The 19,000-nt window shown below is 43.5% G+C and overlaps 1 protein-coding gene across 4 annotated transcripts in view; it reads left to right on the plus strand.

Annotated features, from left to right (window-relative positions):
- The window catches only part of LOC142587944 (tissue factor pathway inhibitor-like), a 75,320-nt gene that overhangs the window by 15,762 nt on the left and 40,558 nt on the right, over positions 1–19,000 (plus strand). For 2 of the 4 annotated variants that reach the window (XM_075699328.1, XM_075699325.1), the window contains 6 exons: positions 3,426–3,596; positions 4,309–4,449; positions 5,724–5,894; positions 6,628–6,768; positions 11,386–11,568; positions 14,433–14,603. In XM_075699328.1, the coding sequence (XP_075555443.1) occupies positions 3,426–3,596; positions 4,309–4,449; positions 5,724–5,894; positions 6,628–6,768; positions 11,386–11,568; positions 14,433–14,482 (857 nt within the window). In that variant the 3' untranslated portion in view covers positions 14,483–14,603. Of the gene's footprint in view, positions 1–3,425; positions 3,597–4,308; positions 4,450–5,723; positions 5,895–6,627; positions 6,769–11,385; positions 11,569–14,432; positions 14,604–19,000 lie in introns of those variants that run through there. The other 2 variants (XM_075699326.1, XM_075699327.1) reach the window with 2 other exon arrangements.

Here is a 19,000-nt window from a genome sequence, read left to right on the forward strand (position 1 = left end):
CACAATTTCCATATGCTACGCCATAGCATATTGCACCTTTTGCATTTACAAGGAATAAGAAGCACAGGTTGTTGATACGCATAGCCCATCAAAGCCTTAAACTTATAAGGGGAAAGGGAGAATTTTCCTTGTATGATGACTATGAGGCGGCGATTTAGAGGAGAATATTGATTTTGCGTACAAAAATTATACAGGTAAATTAGGCTAACGATAAGGCCCGCCGCAAGCATACGCAGACAGTTGAAATATTGTTTCGTACTTTCTCTCTCTTGCCTGTATTATCACGGCGGTTGCTTAGTAGGTATTGTGGGTGAGATTAAGCCATTGAGCACTTCGTAGAGGCTTTCTTTCGAGTGGACCCGTATTCCAAAGCTAACACTTCTTCAAAACGTACATTATATAACCGTGCCGCCGAGTCTTCATTTTCAGGAAGAAAGGCAGCGTGTCATCAACACACCTTACGGCCAACAACCAGAACAATGAACAATGAAAGGAGGGGAGGGGAGCGATTCCAAAAAAAAAGAAGTCGCAAGCACTACATTCTGCCTTGCAAGTAGGAAGCTCACAATATCAGCGGCTTACCAGAGACAGTACACTACAAACCTAAAGGGCATTTTATTTTTTTACGGATTGAGTTGATACGGTTGGTCGAACTGAACGCCTCTAGCATAATTATATTATTGCGATACGAGATATTCGTTAGGCACCAGCTGTAGCTTGCCACGATTTAGTATATTTTGCATACGAAACATATAGAAGATATCGCGATATGTAGGTACACGTAGCTACACTATACTGCAAATAGGTGAACTGCAGATTATGAGACAAATATTGCATTCAGAAGAAAAAACAGAGACTTATACAGAGATGACCCGATTTCCGGAGGCAGGCGTTCATAGCTCAAGAAGCGTCCTTACAAAACACACACACACACACACACACACAAACTGTCGACTAGGAGCGCGAAATTGTTCAGTGAGGCCCGCGGCCACCAAACTTTTATTATTGCACGTTGTGTACAATGCGAGTCACACGGTATCCTGATCACGAGAAAAAGTTAGTAGAAGAAGAAAAATGGATTAAAGTGCGTAGAGCAGGCATTATAAAGAAATGACCGGCAGCCTACGGATATTCTTGACAATAAAACTGCACAAGCATTCGTTGTACTTGTACGACACGTGAAGCAGAAACTCAGATGTTGACAAAGCAACTTGAGAACTTATGGGGTCGAAATGCAAGAACACCTGTGTGCTTAGATTTAGGTGCACGGTAAACAACACCAGGTAATAACAAAGGACTTTATTGGGGTCCTGAGGAGCTAAGCGTGGGCCTGCAGGTCCCTACCCAGCCGTTGGGTAGTCCCGTTTCGGAATAGAGAGGCCATGCCTCTCCGCTCGTTCACGGGCCATCTGGACAGCCAGGAGCTTGACTTCTTGTTTCGGGTCTGTGATTGCGTTCGTCCAGTCTTCTTCTCGGTTAAAATCCTTGAACACAGGGCACTGCCAGAGCATGTGCTTTAATGAGCTAAATTCAGTGCCACAATCTGGGCAGAGTGGGTCAATATCCGGGTGAAGCATGTGCAGAAAGCGCCTAGAAGGCTAGGACCCCGTCTAGAGCATGCGCAGCGTGCTAGCTTGTGGCCTGTTGAGCTTATGATGGGGGAAAGGAAAACTCTTCCTATTCCCTTTGTAATGAGAGGTGATTTCATAAAAAGTAACTAGTGGATCACTGTGGACGAGTTCTCCCGAACTCACCCGAGACACCATCCCGTCGCGGCATACGAAACCTCGCGCACGGTCGTGGGCTATCTCATTGGGGTTCAGGTGACCCGGTAATACGTCTGGTCCCATGTGAGCTGGGAACCAGACTATGTGGTGCACAATGTCAGAGGGGTGTTTGCCATTTAGAATTCTGGCTGCTTCTTTGGCTATCAATCCCGATGCGAACGCTCTAACGGCTGCTCGGGAGTCCGTGTACACCGTAGTGCGTTTTAGTCCAGTAATGCGAGAGCTATAGCAGCCTGTTCTGCCACATCCACCGAGGAGGTTTTCAGCGAGGCTGCCGAGAGGAGTTCTCCCCTGTCATTGACTATGGCTACGGAGAAGTTGTTGGCACTGGCGTGTGGCGCCGCGTCAACACAGGTCTCCGTTCCGGATATGTTCTTTAAGAAAGTTCCAGCCCTCGCTAACCTTCGACCTTTAGTGTGTTGTGGGTGGACATTTCTTGGAAAAGGGACTACAATAAAGGAGTTCCTTGTTTGAATATCAAGTGGCGTGGTATTTCCCTGATTGAACCTAAGACGGAGGCCTGCCGCATCCAGAAGTCCTCTGCCTGCTTTGGAGTTTGATAATCTAATAATTTGTACTGATCTTTGTGTTTCTATTATTCCGAAGTTGTGTTGTGTACTCCCAATGTCATGAGTTTCTCTCTGCTAGCCGTGATTGGCACGCCGATCACCCTTTCGATACTTTTGCGCATAAGCGTGTCTAATTTATCCATTTCCGTTTTCGTCCAATTGAGGGCCACGACTATGTAAATGACATGGCTGATGAGGAAAGCATGGTGAGCCCTAAGGAGTATATTCTCGCCTATGCCGCCTTTTTTATTGGACACTCTCATAATTAATCTTATAATGTTCTCAGTTTTCGTGGTGATTTGGGCTATAGCCTTAGCATTGCATCCCTTTGAGTTTATTAAAAGCCCTAGTATTTTGATAGAGTCTACTGTGGGGATGGTGTGCCCATCTCTGGTACGAACGCTAATGGTCACCTGATCGAGTGGCGTGAGTCCCCTAGCACCTCGTCTAACCTGTCTGTACAGCAGGAGTTCCGACTTTCCAGGCGAGAGTGCCAGTCCCGTACCTTCCAAGAAAGACTCTGTAACATCCAGAGCCTCCTGTAGAGCTTGTTCGACCGTAGCCTCCGACCCCCCAGGACACCAGATTGTAATATCGTCAGCATATAATGCATAACCTACGTAAGGAATTGCTGCAAGTCTTTCCGACAACTTGCTCATTGCTATATAAAACAGAAGGGGTGAGATAACTGCCCCTTGGGGAGTACCCCTTTTCCGAGTGTGAAATATTCCGAGACTGATTGCCTCAACTTTATAGCCGCCGTACAGCTCTCAAGGAAGGATGCAACGAAGGAGAAGAATTTAACTCCCAAGTTCACGGCCGATATCTCCTGAAGAATGTAGTCATGTGTAATTGTATCGAATGCCTTGGATAGATCCAGTGCGAGGTAGTCGAAATTTCCGGAGTCCCCCGCTACGGCGTGCCTTATAATCATAAGGTGGTTTTAGCACGTAAAACGCCATAATTGTGCTGAAGTTTATCTAGTTTCAAATTCGCCAATTCATAATACAGCAAGGTGACTATCGGGCAAGTGAGCTTATATTCAAATATTATTTATTATATGGTCCAGATAAACGACAGCGGATGTGCTCCGCGAGACCAGAAGAAGGTGACTGCGATTATGTAAAGAGGTGGTATTACGACCCAAGACGGGACAAGTGCAGAAGGTTCAGGGACGGAGACTGTGAAGGAGACCACACATTTTTTACAACAAAGAGTGAATGTATGGATACGTGCCAAGGTAAGCCTGATATTCATTTTTGTTGCTTATGATCTCCTAGTCAAACTACGCGGTAACATAAATCCACACATTGATCTTAAGTAGCGAGTACAATATGTGGCTAGATTGCGAAGTTCTGAGTGTCTCGGCAACGTTTTACCGTCAGGCGTAGATAGTGGAACTGCCAAAGTAGCCACAAAGATTTTACACTTGTTAAACAGAGGCGATATCATTCTTTTTTCTCGAACCGGCCGCAGGTTCACAGCGCATGCCCGGTGGCCCAACTCCATGAACAGCATCCCTCGGGCTATTATTTCTTTGCGATTGCAATTATGGAGTCTCTACCCAGCGGCCAAGCCCACTCAGCCAGGCCAATTCCGCTCTGTTCGCGCAGCCCAGCACATTGGCAGGCTGGAAATGTCAGAAATGTGCTAGAAATCACTTGATCCGCTGCTGGAATTAGCGCGAGAAAGCCAGAGCAAGCCGTGAGAGTTCTTGCTTTTTTGCTAATTTTTTTCCTTGAGCGGAAATTGCACAAGGACGTAGAACTAGAACAGAGACACACATAAGGCGATAACTTCCAAAAAAAGCTTTATTTCCGGGAACGACGCCACTTTTATACCCTCACTCTTTCACGAGCACGTGTCTGTTGATAAGCTAACAGAGGCACATGATAGTGTAGTAGTGTGACACGACAACCGTTGACAGATTCACTGTTTAAACATGTTCGCAGACGTGTCAAGGAAACCCCAAGATACTGGATACGTCGGCGAACACGGAGGCAAGGAAAAGGCGCCACCATCCACTACTACTACCAGCCCACCAAAAATGGAAAGAACGAAAACGAGGAAGGAGGGCGGCGGGCAAAACAAAGGTTACTGTGACGACAGACGAGCATGACTCGCTTGTATGTCGCAGCTGCCGTGGAAAGTAAAGGTGGCATATTAGCGCAATGGACAGGTTTGCCCCAAATCTTTTAAAGACAGTTAAATTGTAAAATGCATTCCGGGGTCGAACGCCAAAAGTGGGAGCTACGTCTCAATAAATCATAACGTCGGTCTAACTTATTAGTTATTTGACATTATTTGAACAACAGAACGACGTTAAGAGTGCATGTTGAGAAGAACGAACGAGTAATAGCAGCAGACGGAAACTGGTTGCAAGAGAGCCGCATGGCTGGTCACAAAGGAAGCTTTGCTTTAAAAATAGAATGTAAAATCAGCTATTTGTCACAATCGACTCGTATGTACCATACTTCAATAAAATACGAGCCTTTTCTAAGTATGTGACACCTAATTCTCTGACACCAAGGTATTGATACTCATTTTCCTAAATTGTTACCTTTCACAGGCTCAGTCTATGTGATCTACGCCTACATGAAGGATTTATGAGTTCGTGCCACTGTCAAGAGCCTGTCAAAACGCTATATAAGTTGGAATTTCAATCAGCTGGCACTGAACCTCACTTTACGGCTCTGAACGCCAAGAACAAACCGCAGAAAAGTAAGACATGCTCGAAAGAAAGAAAGCTGTTCAGACAAGTATAGGCAAGCAGGAGATATTGGAAGATGTGCTGGGAAAAAGGTTGAGTTTGAATAAATGGCATACTTATTGCAGGAGGTATAACCAATGATCACTATGTTGATAATGGCAACTTGTACAACATTCTGTGGCGAAGGCCTTACATTTGCGTAATGAGAACACTGCGTCTAAGTAGTATGAGAAATTCACAACGTGTCGTAGATAAGTGTAATACAATTGACGGCCATTATAATATTACTTAGAGGAGAAGAAGGGGAAATATGACATCCCGCGTAAAACTTCATAAACTTGTTGCTTTATGCTCAGTGATTGGCTGGATGTAGCCCCTTTATTCATACTGTCTGTAAAGATTGTCGTCAAACGTCACTTGCAACGCATACATAGAGGAGGCACAAAAAGGTCTAAGTCAGCGCTTGACTTCGTCGTCCTTTTTGTCCCTCGTATATGTATGCGATGTAAGCGATGATTGATACCATGGAATACCAACTAGCCCGTACCCAAACATTGTCATCAAGTTTGTTTTCTTTAGAATTCCCTGATTCATAACACAGAAAGTGACTATTAGACAATTGAGCATAGATTCAATAATATTTATTACATGACCCAGATAAACGACTGCAAATGTGCTCTGCGAGTCCAGAAGGAGGCGACTGCGATTATGTAAAAAGATGGTACTACGACCCAAGACGGGACAAGTGCAGCAAGTTCAGGGAGGGAGACTGTGAAGGAGACCACACATTTTTTGAAACCAAGAGTGAATGTTTAGATGCGTGCCAAGGTGAGTCTGATTTTAGTTTACCTTTCTTGCTTCTGATCTTCTAGTCAATCTAAGCGGGAACGTAAATGAGCTTGGAAGAGCACATTCAGCTTACGGCAGCGACTACAATATGTGGCTAGAGTGCGAAGTTGCGAGCGTTTCGGCAACGTTTTATAGTCAAACGTAAAGCTTGGAGCTATCAAACCAGCCATGGTGATTTTGCACTCTTTACGGAGGGGCATAGCCAACGTTATTTCGGGAACCTCCTGCATGCTCATAGCGGAGGTCCGGTGACCTAACTCCATGAACAGCATCCATCGGGCTGTATCTTAGTTGCGATAGCGAATATGGAGTCTCTACCGAGCCGCACAGCCCGCTCAATCAGGCCTAGCCCGGTCGGCTCACGCCCCGGAACATAGGTGGCTGGCGCGACTTATGTTGGAGGTCACGTAATCTGCTGCTGGCGCGAGCGCCAGGAAGGCACAGCAAGCCTTAAAGCTCTTTTTTGAAGCTCTTTCTTCTAGCGCAAATAGCAGAAGGACGTAGAAGAACAGAGACACACACAAGGCGCTAACTTCCCACAACAATTTCAGCTCCAGGAGCGACGCCACTTTTATACGCTCATTCCTTCACAAGCACATGTCTACTGACAAGCTAACACAGGCACATTATAGCATAACAGTGTCCCATTCTATACTATTCTCGCCACCAGACGAAAACCGTTAATAAATTCGCCGTGTAATCTTGTTCGCAGGCACGTCTAACAAACCCGAAGATACTGGACACGTCAGTGAACTCGGAGGCAAGGAAAAGGTGCCACCGTCAACCACTACTACCAGACCACCACAAACGGAAACACCAACAAAGACTGATAAGCATGGCAGGCAAAGCAAAGGTGAATTCCACTGGTCGACCTAGAGCAGGTTCGCGTTTTCCACTGGTCGATTGGCATCAAACGGCTCCGCTGCGGCGTTCTCCTCGTTGATCCAATGAACAGAGACGGATTTCATCAGAACTCCAACAATGCGTTGGCTTCACTTCCGTATAGGGTCGGGTGGCAGCGCTGTTTTCAGGTCCTTTTGAAGCATCATTAGTAACCCTGTGCAGTCGTTTATAGTTTAGAAATGGCATCGTTCAACTGTGCGGCAGTACTTCTTGCCTTGAACGATTCTGACAGCAGCTCTATTTGCTCGGAAAGTAGCAGCAGCTACTACGAGGAGTTGCACGTGATTTACAATATGGTATTTAGGTTGCAAATGAGGAAATCGCGATATCGCTGGCGGACATGGCGGACACCCAAATTCGGCTGCATTCCCTGCCGGAGCATGTTTATTTCTCGCTGGTCGAACCGAATTGGATGGCCCTGCGCCGGATTTTGTTGATCTCTCATGGATTATGCACCTCGCTTTAGAACGACCAGTGTTTTTTTTTCCATAAGGCGGGAGACGAGCATAACGCGTATGTGTATCACGTCTACCGAGGAAAGGACAGGCGCCATATTACCTAAAGAGACAGGTTTTCCCCAGCGCTCATAAAGATAGTCCGATTGTAAAAGGTATTCCGGGGTAAAGTGCACCAATTGGCAGGTGCGTCTTCATTAGGTGATAACGTCGGTCTTATTATTTATTTGAGATTCTTTGAACAACAAAGGCGAATTACAAGTGAACGGGGAAAATTGATAGCAATATGCGGTGAAAAGATAGCAGTAACTGCAATGGTAAATACGAAAATTAACAAAAGCTCTCATGAGTGGCAACATTAAAAGCTCTTTATGATTATTGAGCCATGGAGCATATAAGAGTGCTTCATTTAACACTACACTTCGCGATGGAAGAGTTGTTGCACAATTTAGCTCGGGAAGAACCCAGATGTGGCGCGTACACAGTGAAAATAAATTGGAGGAGATAAAATTAGGTGTTAGAATAGAATTATGATGAACTTTGTTGAACTGAGAAGTCAGAGAGTCATTTACAGACGCCTTTACAAATCACGTAAGATAGTGTGGTATTCAGGAATGAAGGAATGTGGTGACGAGAATAATTTGGTAAGACAAAGCCAGTGGCGACATTTTGGACGAATTGAAAGGCAGTGGGATGTACAACGTCAGTGCTGCCCCCAAAAGCGCTTGAATAACTTATTCTAAACATAATCTATTCTAAAACATTACGGTTACAAGGGCTGCAGTTGTGGTGAAACGCGAGAAGTAGTCAGTGTTTTTTTTTCAAAGCTATCGCGTTCCTCTTTTACAGGCGAAGCTTAAGCATCCTCCAAGTTTCCTTAAGCAGTTGGTGTATTAGAGAATATGGTGGTCGAAAAATATTATTATACAAAGATCCCAGGAAAGGCGAAATGCTGGAAGAGCAGGATGGTAGGAGAATTGGGACAGTCCAAATATTTTACGATCGTATCCACAGCGCAGTAGAGCAAATCCTTCACAAGTACAGCTAGGCTACGTGTGCTTTCGATTGTAGTTTTTTGCCACCTGTGTGATAATCTATGATTGATGCACGCGAACAAGAGTGAAACACACAACATTTTGTTCAATGATTGTGAAAACATCCAACGCAACGGCAGCCTCTATTGTGATGACGGCAGCCTCTATTGCGATGTGATTCCTAAACTTTTACATAGTTTGTTCGCTCACATTTGTGTTGCAGCTTTCGGACATATAATAATGGGCATGTCTCTGGTCCCTAAATATGGGTGACCCTATTATTATTTCATAGCTCATCTCACTTGGCCGAGGAATGTACATCGTTTTTGTAGTTTTCTCTCCTCGCTTACTTCTCAGTTTGCTAAGAATTTGCATGAGAGATCTTTATTCACAAAACGCTTTGGTGAGAAATCCACAATATATTACTTATTTAAACTTAGCGTGACAGTGCTCGTTTCTTACTGAGTATCACTGTGATGTCATTGCCATTGCATTGTAATTTTTGTCCGTGGCGAGACAGGGCTAGGAAAAAAATCATCCATGTTGTTTTGATTGTTTTTCCTAGTGAAAGTATTCTAACAATCAAAAGATATTTCACCAAAACAGAGCTAAAGACCATCATATATCATGGACCATTATAGTTGAACTGCTTTCCTGTTGTCTCAGAACCACCAATAGGCATTGCATGTGTAATGCCTTCTTCTCGTAATAACGGTCTCATACTGCGACAGAATGCCCTGAATATTAGCTCAAAAGTTCGATTTTCCACTCAGTACTCAAGAGGGTACGATTAATTCTTTAGCAGCAATGGTAGAGTATGTAAGTTTGCCTCGCTTTTGCTTGCGCCCTGTGTTTGTCCTGATGCCTGTGATTTCTATCTTGTGGTAGTTTTATACATGGTCTAATGCTCTTGTTTGTGACATCATTGTAGTTACGTAAGTACTCTAGGTGCGATTTACCCATTGCTCGTGTAGTTGTAGGATTGTTAGTTTATAATGGCAAATCTTTGCTGTTCCCTGTATACCTTAATTATTGCTCTAGCTTTCTGTGAGCCAGGGAAGCACAACGCGGATAAAAGGCACCTAAAACACAACAAATAACCATGTTAATAAATACTGCCTGTTGTGAATTGAAGTCACCTTGCAACCTCAGATTAGTCCAGCTCAAGATGTGGTGATTGTTTAAAAAGACAAAGCGTAGTGTCCCACTTTTTATTGTCGGTATCAAGGTCAGGTTCCATTACGCATAAAACACCAAGAAGTTAGTCATTTGAACTTTGACGCGGCTACACAGGCACTGTTCCTGAAAATATCTCCAATCCAGAAAAAAAAGTCACAGTTAGCACGCCAAGGGGGCCGGTATTACCAGGTCCGAAACAGTGGCGTATGACTGATCTGCATAGAAGGGTTGTCGCAAGCAACATGTCGACGAGCATAATACACGATTGAAAGCGTCTTTCAGCGAACATTTTCGTTTCAGCATCAGCATCAGCATCAATGGGTACCTAAGGAAGCACAGGCATGGTCATCATCATCATCATCAGCAGCAGCAGCAGCAGCCTGGTTACGCCCACTGCAGGGCAAAGGCCTCTCCCATACTTCTCCAACTACCCCGGTCATATACTAATTGTGGCCATGTTGTCCCTGCAAACTTCTTAATCTCATCCGCCCACCTAACTTTCTGCCGCCCTCTGCTATACTTCCCTTCCCTTGGAATCCATTCCGTAACTCTTAATGACCATCGGTTATCTTCCCTCCTCATTACGTGTCCTGCCCACGCCCATTTCTTTTTCTTTATTTCAACTAAGATATCATTAACTCGCGTTTGTTCCCTCACCCAATCTGACCTTTTCTTATCCCTTAACGTTACTCTTATCATTCTTCTTTACATAGCTTGTTGCGTCGTCCTCAATTTAAGTAGAACCTTCTTCGTAAGCCTCCAGGTTGGTGCCCCATACGTGAGTACTGGTAAGACACAGCTGTTATAAACTTTTCTCTTGAGGGATTATGGCAATCTGGTGTTCATGATCTGAGAATGCCTGCCAAACGCTCCCCAGCCCATTGTTATTCTTCTGATTATTTCAGTCTCATGATCCGGATCCGCAGTCACTACCTGTCCTAAGTAGATGTATTCCTTTACCACTTCCATGTGGTAAAGGAATAAGGGAAAGGTGGCACATGGTGTTCAGTGAAAAACATTTCCTTTATTTGCGGAAGTGGCGAGCCAATAAATGTGGGCACAGATACATCTATAGGATTTACGCGATTTTAAATATTTTTATTACGACGCAATGAGCGTGTACGCTGTCACTAGGCTGCTTTAACATACGATGATGTGTAGGTCCATTATATGTAGATATGTCAAGCCAAAAACAGAACCTAGCCTGTTCACATTTCTCGAAAGTTGTGGAAGATACATTGCCGTCGAATCGGTACAAATTTCATAAAGGCTGTCATCTGTTAAAGCATATTCCCTGCAGCATCCTTACTCAAGAGAGTGAAGGTAAGCTTTTGCATAGCGAGAAAAATTCCGGCATTTTTTGGAACTTCGCCTAGTGTACTCTACTGCCATGCAGTAGTGAAGGCGAAGACAGCAGCAAAACTGTGAATGACCAAACTTGCGTTCTTACTGCGCGAACCTCCACTCTCAAAAGCAAGTTACACTCAAGGAAGAACCGTAGCGGCGAACACTGTCGGCGTTGTCGAAAATCTAAACTGACGGTCAAGCGTATCTGCTTTTATGCCCGAGTCACTGAAGTTTCGAGCGTTATAGCCGGTGCCCCTCTGTCTTCAAGAAAGTACTAAACAATTCGAGTCGCGCTCACAATCAAATTACTCAAGCTTCGGTGACAACAGAGAACGTTCAGAACCATCGATGGCATTCCAGTAATTTCCAATCATGCAGGTACGTCTTGCGCTGAGCGATAAATTGAAGTTGTAAGTCGGTGAAATGCAGCAGCCGAGGAAAGGATAAACACGTGCACGTGTCACTGCACTACTCTTGCTTTGCGAAAAGGTTTGTGTACAGTGTATAAAAAGTAAACGTTAGTGCTTGTTTTCTTTATTTATTGTGTCTTAGGGAAACGTCCACCAGGCAGAGGGACCTGCTTCACGAGACCACGAAAAGGGAGGTGCGATGATAATAGCGAGAAGTGGTGGTACAATGGCGGCTTCTGGACATGCGTGCGGGTCAAAAAGGGATACTGTCCAAACCATGGAACATTTTTTAACAGCTGCGAGGAATGCATGCAAAAGTGCAGAAGTAAGTGCGGGCGATACCCATTTGGCACTCTAGTCATGCAGATAACTGTTGCGTACGAATATATCAAGATTTATTACCAAGAAAAGTGCACGCCTAATCTAGCTGCACCCTAACTGCGTTGTCACCTGCCAACTTTCGAGTAAATCAGTTCTTATTTGCTACAGCGAGGCAGCCTTAAGTTGTCTTTAGTACCTTTGCGGCGCTCATGAACGCAAACCCGGTCATCGTCATTTGAAGCGGGTGCTGCAGCCGCCGCTGCGGCTTCATATTATTATTTTTTCCTTAAACTTGGGAGCAAACGTAAATTCGAATGAAGCAGAGGCAGCAACTATAAAAGACAGCCAATTAGGCCAATTTAACTTACTGGGAGAGTTGAAGCAAACACAATTTAATTAAAACCGAACAACTTTTCAAACATAGCAATTTGTGACTGCGGCTTTTGCAAAATTTCTATGCCCTTGTGATAACCCCACGTGACCTTTACATTATATCGCAATTGTACACTTCATAGGCACTGAAAGATGCATTTTTGATACACTAGAATGATTGTATAAGGCGCAGAGTGGTGGCATTCATAAATTTCGCGATACAATATATTTTGGTCAGCAATATTCGCAACTTCTAGCAAAACAACGATGCCCTACATCGAAACAATGCATTTGTATGTATAATACTTCGCTTTTTTTTTAGAGCAACATGATTTTATGAAATCACTTCTGCCTTGGTCTATAATAGAGAATTTCTGTGTATCACATGTGTAATAATTTCTAAATCCATGTTGGGCTCGTAATAAATCCTATTCTTAAGCACGCTTGCGCTTTATATTTCATCTTTTAGCCACCTGTTAGGCAATAAAGTAGTGTGTAAATTCGTGGGGTAACTCAGACGTTGTGAAGCAGTGCTGCTGGTTTATTACGTTATTTCGTGCGAAGGCGCCTTAGGTGGGCTGTTCTTTTTTCAGACACTAGAGGAAACCTAGATGTTTCTTGCAGTCGAGATGTAGAAAGAAACGCTCGTTATACACACACGCGCTGAAAAAAAGGAAAAGAACATTGTGGCGTTCTTTTTTGTAGAAGGTAAAGACATCCTGCTCTATTTGACTGCAACGAGTTATGACAACGTCGACGCCAATGAAAGCAGGCTGAGCAGGTGTTTTAGCTATTTTGAGCGCACAAAACACACTCAAGCGAGCATGTGCCACAGCAGACGTGTGTAATCGTACACTGCAGGCACACGGCCGAAATCTCTCGGGAAACGGATCCAGTGTGGTTGAACAAGGAATGTCGCTGAAGCAAGCATTTAGACGAGGAAATAACTTGTTTTGTCTTTTCTGCAAAGACGGGTCCGCCGAAGTAACAATTTCTAGTTGCACGTTTACTTCCATTTCTGATTTATTCAGCCCTTTTTAACCATAAGCATTTCTCCCAGAGGTTGCATTTACATAGCAAAATGTAGCGGCCTCCCTCTATAGAATACACCACCACCCCATTCTTCTTAATTCTGACCGATACTTAATTGGCGCTCGGACTTATTTTCATCCACATCCCGCGTTGAGAGTGGGGGAGGGTTAAGTACCTGTACGTAAAAACGTCATTATCGACAGCGCATGTCGGCTCATTCTTTTACGCTCTTGCCCTCGGGGTTAGGTCGCGCTGCCTAGCCATACTCATAAATGAAACTCATACTGCCATGAGAAGGAGTTGCCACCCTGAATAAGACAGTCACCTTGCCGTATCATTCGCTACTGCGACATTCCTTGTTCGACCACAGTTAATCAATCTTCCTCGGAATATCTCGTTTCTTGTAGCAAAGCAGTCATTTTTCAGACTTGGTATGCCACCACCACATCCTTTGGAGCAAGCTTGCCACCCATGTCTCCCTACGTATCATAGGATCGCCCTCACAGCAATGTATTTCTATTTATCTATCTAATCTATATATATATATATATATATATATATATATATATATATATATATATATATATATATATATATATATACAGTCTGTTTCATCGAACACTTTATTGCGCTTCGTCCGTCCACGTCCTGTCCTTCCTTAATATCGTGTTTGTAAAACTGAGCGCAGTATAACCATGAACGTTCACCAACTAGCCCCCTTCATTGCTTTACGTTCAAGATAGTTTAAAGGTTGCCTATGGCAGATAGCTCATGTCCAGTTGATGGGCCGGTCTCTTCGAAGCGCCGGAGAATACTTGCACAAGAAATTGCGGTGCAAACGCGACTAGTTGATAAAAATTCACTAAATCAGATTTTAACTAATTACGTTATGGCCCATATTGCAATTTACAAATTCTGACGGTGGAGTTCGCAAGGCGGATCCACTTGGCCCGACTTTGCAGGATGACACCAGTTTCGAGATATAAATTCCTGAATTTTGCGGAGAACTACATTGGCATTCCAGTTAATTTGTTAAGAAAACGTCGTTTCATGCACTGAAGCACACAAGTAACTGGAACGCCAATGAATTTCTCCGCAAAGTTCCGGAAGTTATATCTCGAAACTAGTGTCGTCCTTAGAATTCGTTCCAAGGGGATCCGCCTTGCGGAGTCCACTGCTCGAATTTGTAAATGGCAAAAGGGTCATAAGTTATTACCTAAGACAAATAACTAGTAAATTCTTGTTAATTAGTCGATTTTGCACTTCAGTTCTTTGTGAAAGTAGTGTCCGCCGTTTCTAGTAGACGGGCTCATAAACGAAAATTGAGCTGTCTGCCACACGCAACCTTTAAAAATATTCGAAAGTGCTCGCTGATACGCCCTATGTATATATACCGACATGGCAATTTTCTCGCATTTGTTACTACGGTTTTCGGGAATTCACTGAACTTTCTTGTGAGTGTAGTTGGTCTATTTACAGGAACAATGGCCCGCACCTGCATGCACCGGACCTGAACCTGCTCTACACGACAAGAATCTCGAATGCGGCGTACCCTGTAGTGAAAGGCACAGTGTGCGAAATAAAGAAAATGCTCGAAATTATGTGCATGGTAAAAGAAAAGTGGGTGCGTCTAAATATTTGTCATTTTGTCGAGCCTATTCACGAAACAACAAACATGAACTTAAAGAAAATTCTCATTGCAGCAATGCTACTGAAAACCGTATTAGAAATTAAACGTCGTTCCAATTGGCCATGAAACTAGACGTTGTTCTCCACTTGGCAATGCAAGATGCCCATATATATATATATTTATTATAGGGCAAAACTATCTCAGGGTTAGCTTATTTCAAAACAATCATGAGGTATTAGTCACTTACCTTCTGATGTGAGGTTGATGCTACTTTCAAGAAATTGTGTTAGCATGTCCAAAATTTACCAATAGCAGCCGCTTGCTCCAATTCTTGTAGGTGCGCTTCAGCCAAGGCATATACTCTAATAACTTCTTCGTTGAGCTGCGTTTCAATGTCCAGCCATTTTTCCTGCTTTGCGACCACCTTGCGTGTTTATGTACCAAGTTTCACCGATTCCGTTCTTATCCTTCGTGCGTCTTTTTTTAAACTCCTTGCGGTCTAACTTTGCCCTTTGCTGATGTAACGCTGCATTCAATAATGCTTAATCTTAACGATTGTCTGAGGCCCATGTAAAATATCTTATGCCCGTGCCGCGAGTCGACGTCCAACAGACATTTCTAGACTATCTCCGGAAAATACAGAAAAAGCTTCGCTTTACAGAAGATAAATGATTTTCCTAGATAATTAAGCGCAGAACAAAGATGTTCTAAGATGCTGCTTCTGTAACAGAGAGATGTGATTTCCACTGTTGCACCCGGGTCCAAAATACAAATAAATAAAGGAGCGGTTCTATTCAACGGGCACGCCTACAATATTTCGCAATGAATATATTATTTTTATTTTTGACTAGTGTCCACTCCTTTCCGCGTGTAATCGAACGTAAGTATGCTGATGAGCTTATTGTGAAACATTACATAATTGCGTATTCACGCACTGTTGCTACTAATATGAAGGTACACTGATGTTCTGAATATCTGGAGAAATAAAGAAAGGCACTAGGTCAAGATACTGACAGATCGACCAATGAAACTCAGGTAAAAAATGTGTAGTTTAGCCCAAGGGGCAGAGCACTGCGTGTGACACCAAGGTTTAGCCTAGAGCTTGAACCTCTCGGCCGGTGTTCTCACTATAAACGGGTAGGACTGACTCGGACGTGCCATGCGGGGGAGCGCCACTATTTCTGGCACCTATAAAAAGCTTTAACGTGCCGTGCAAGGCCACTTATGGCATTGCACTTGCGCCATGACGCTGCCTATTAAAAGCCCCGGCAATAAACTTACTTAATTTTCCTGTTAGAGCACTGGTGTTGCTATGTGCTTTTATTATATAATAGTGTAAGAAGATTCAAGGTAAAACTCAAGCGCTGTCAATGTTCTGTTTCATAGCATTTTTGTGCGCTGCCAATACCGAAATTATCAGGATAATTTAGCCAAGAACGTAGGACCAGGTCTAAATAAAGTAGCAATATAAGCGCCATATAGGAATGGATAATAATATACCACAGATATATCCTAATATATGCAGATCCCCACGGCGACGCCGATGGCAACGACGACATTGGCGAAAATTCGTTTGGAGTGTCCATGCAATCGGTATTTGAACAAAATGTCTCGCCGCTCAACAGGTGGCCCCCCGACCCCCACATCTTTGGAAATCCTTCGCCGACTTCATCCCAACACTTGCCAAGGAAGACTAAGAAGGCACCGCTGGTGCATTTGGGACATCAATACACGTTTACTTTCCATTTACTCCCTCCTAAGATTATACCTTATTGCGCTAATTGCAACTCTATGTTCAATGGCGATTTATCGGTCACCATTGCTGTCGTACGTCAGGTATAACGTCTTACATATAACGGAATGATTACGTTAGTCGTTGGTCATTTCTAACGTTGAAATTCTTGTAAATAAGGCCCATGTCACGTCTCATCTACAAAATGTAAGCCGTTACGAAAATTTATTGAGCCATGTTTTTGCATTACTTCCTCGGGACCACGTGAACACACTGCCGAAGCAGTGAAGCACGGCTCAGCTGACAAACAAGGCAAATAAACAATTGCCTTCTTTTAATTCACAGAATTCTTTATTGTGTCCGGAAGGCGTCATATACGCACCTGCAGTGAGAGGCCCTTGTTATGGAAGTGTTGTTGGCAGAGTTTGAACAAGCAGTGCATATTTTTATCGAGTGTTTTCTGGCGCACAGTGCTAAGATAAATATATGACGCCATACCTAGCTTTTGAATATGCTCAAATGACTCAACCGGATATATAGTGATCCATTTGATGGTTGCATGAAGCTATAGAAGAAATCGCTACGTGTTTTTTTTAGAAAACAATCTTGGCTTTCGAAGAAAAACACACCTGGTGCCGGAAGTTTTATACTACGAAGGTTCTTTCTTAGTAACGCTATAGACTTCTTTTAGAACTTTGTGCCACTGTCAGCTGGAACACAGCTTTTTCTCTCCTGAATATCGCCCCAACTTGCTGATTGCTTAAAACTGGTCTCTCTTGAAAAGGCATGCTTCAAGCCACAAGTGGCGATGAAGATTCTGATATCTACATTCTTGACCTACTATACAATTTGCTTCACACCGAGCAATGGTAAGTTCGGGCCACAACAGTGGACATAAATTGTACGCACAGCGTATATTTCAATATTCTTTTAAACCCTCTCTTACAATAATGTATATTTGGAACTCTTTAGCACCGCTGCAGCATACAACGTGAAAAAATCCTGCAAGCAGAATATATGTTATATGCACTGAAAGAGCTGTTCTCTGAGAGATCGCAATATGTCTGCGATCAATGTACAATGACGGCGACTACGAAACGACTGGGCTCGATTAGCATCCAGGTACCTTCTTTGTCTAACCGGTGCAGTTGCTCAAAGACTTCGCACGCTGAAGCAGCATATCTGGTTATACTCCAACGGCGTCTTGAGAAGTGCTGCTCTGTCCGGTGGAATTCGAATGCGGTGTTAAGTCGCATCGTTCGACGAAGTCATTTTAGATTCGACAATGCGGAGCATATGTGCGACACTTTCTTTGTTCTCCTCTTCCCAAACTACGCCACTCGGCTAATTAAGGTAAACACTGTGCTAGTTGCAGTCACTCGATTGCAGAACCTATCTATTCTAGTTGAGAGAATGTTTCTCGGTGTTGTGATGGCACATTGTCAACTGATTCTATATTTAGAATCTCCTCCGCCAACAACACCTGTTCTAATAGCTTCTCAGGAGCTGTTTTGGACTGCATAAAGTCCCGGATGTCGAAGACATTGCGTACGAGTTCTTTCCGCACGGTGGCGTGTTGACTTTGTCTCGACTCAGTCATTCCAAATCAGCGCCTGTCGTATGTGGAAAGCGTATATGAGAGTGTAGCGCTACCATTGGTGCGCCTAGTATCCTTCATAGCCACTCATGGTTTATTTTAGACTAACTGGTTTCGTGGGCCCATTCGCCCAATTTTTGTAGTCGATGGCTAGCGGACAGTGTTCGGAATTTCCCCAGCAAAACAAAGGCGGCGAGGTTTCGTGCAACCACGTTGTTAGGCGCGTTTTTCGCTGAATGCCAACTGTAAGTGCACGGGATGAAAACCTGCACGACAGCAAACCTATCTACTAGTTACATAATCAAGCGACGGCAGTTTCTTGAAATTATTAACTTTACGCCTTGGTATTCTTCTGTAGAGCTCGTGTGCCTCACGGATCTGTCCTAGGGCTAGTTTTGTTTTCTCTGTACATTAACAACTTTCCTGGAGTTCTCAGATCTGCCAAAAGTGTCATGTACGCGGATAATACCGCACTATTTTTTCCAGGCGAATCACTTCATGAAGTAATGCACATTGTTAATACGTAATTAATCCGCGTTGCATCATGGTTTGGAACAGATAAACTTACACTAAACAAAGAAAAAAAACTGATGAAATATTTTTTTTTATTCTAGGCACAGTCATCCTAACAGTGCTTCTCTGCTAATATATCTTGGTGATAGCACAGTGGAGAAGGTGAACACAATTAAATATTTGGGCGTTACACTAGGCAGTACTTTCAACTTGAAGCCGCACATTGTTAACGTATGTTCAAATCTACCATCAGTGTGCTACGGGCTCTTAAAGGCGAGGACATGTTTCGATATTTCAGCATTGAAAATCGTTTACTTTTCTATCTTTCGTTGCCATATCGCATACTGTCGCGAATCATGGTCTGCCTCATTTAAAACACATTTTGATCGAATTGTACGATTACGAAAGAGAGCTGTGCCGATAATGACGTTTTCTTATCCGTTCGAATCCAGCAGTCCTTTAATTAGCAGGTAGAAAATACCTGACTTTACCTTATTCTCCAAAATGAAAGTCGCTATCTTAGTGAATAACATACTATTACCCGTTGAGGCCAGTTCATT

Source organism: Dermacentor variabilis, chromosome 7 (genome assembly GCF_050947875.1).
Source record: "Dermacentor variabilis isolate Ectoservices chromosome 7, ASM5094787v1, whole genome shotgun sequence".
In the NCBI taxonomy this organism is placed as follows: domain Eukaryota; kingdom Metazoa; phylum Arthropoda; class Arachnida; order Ixodida; family Ixodidae; genus Dermacentor; species Dermacentor variabilis.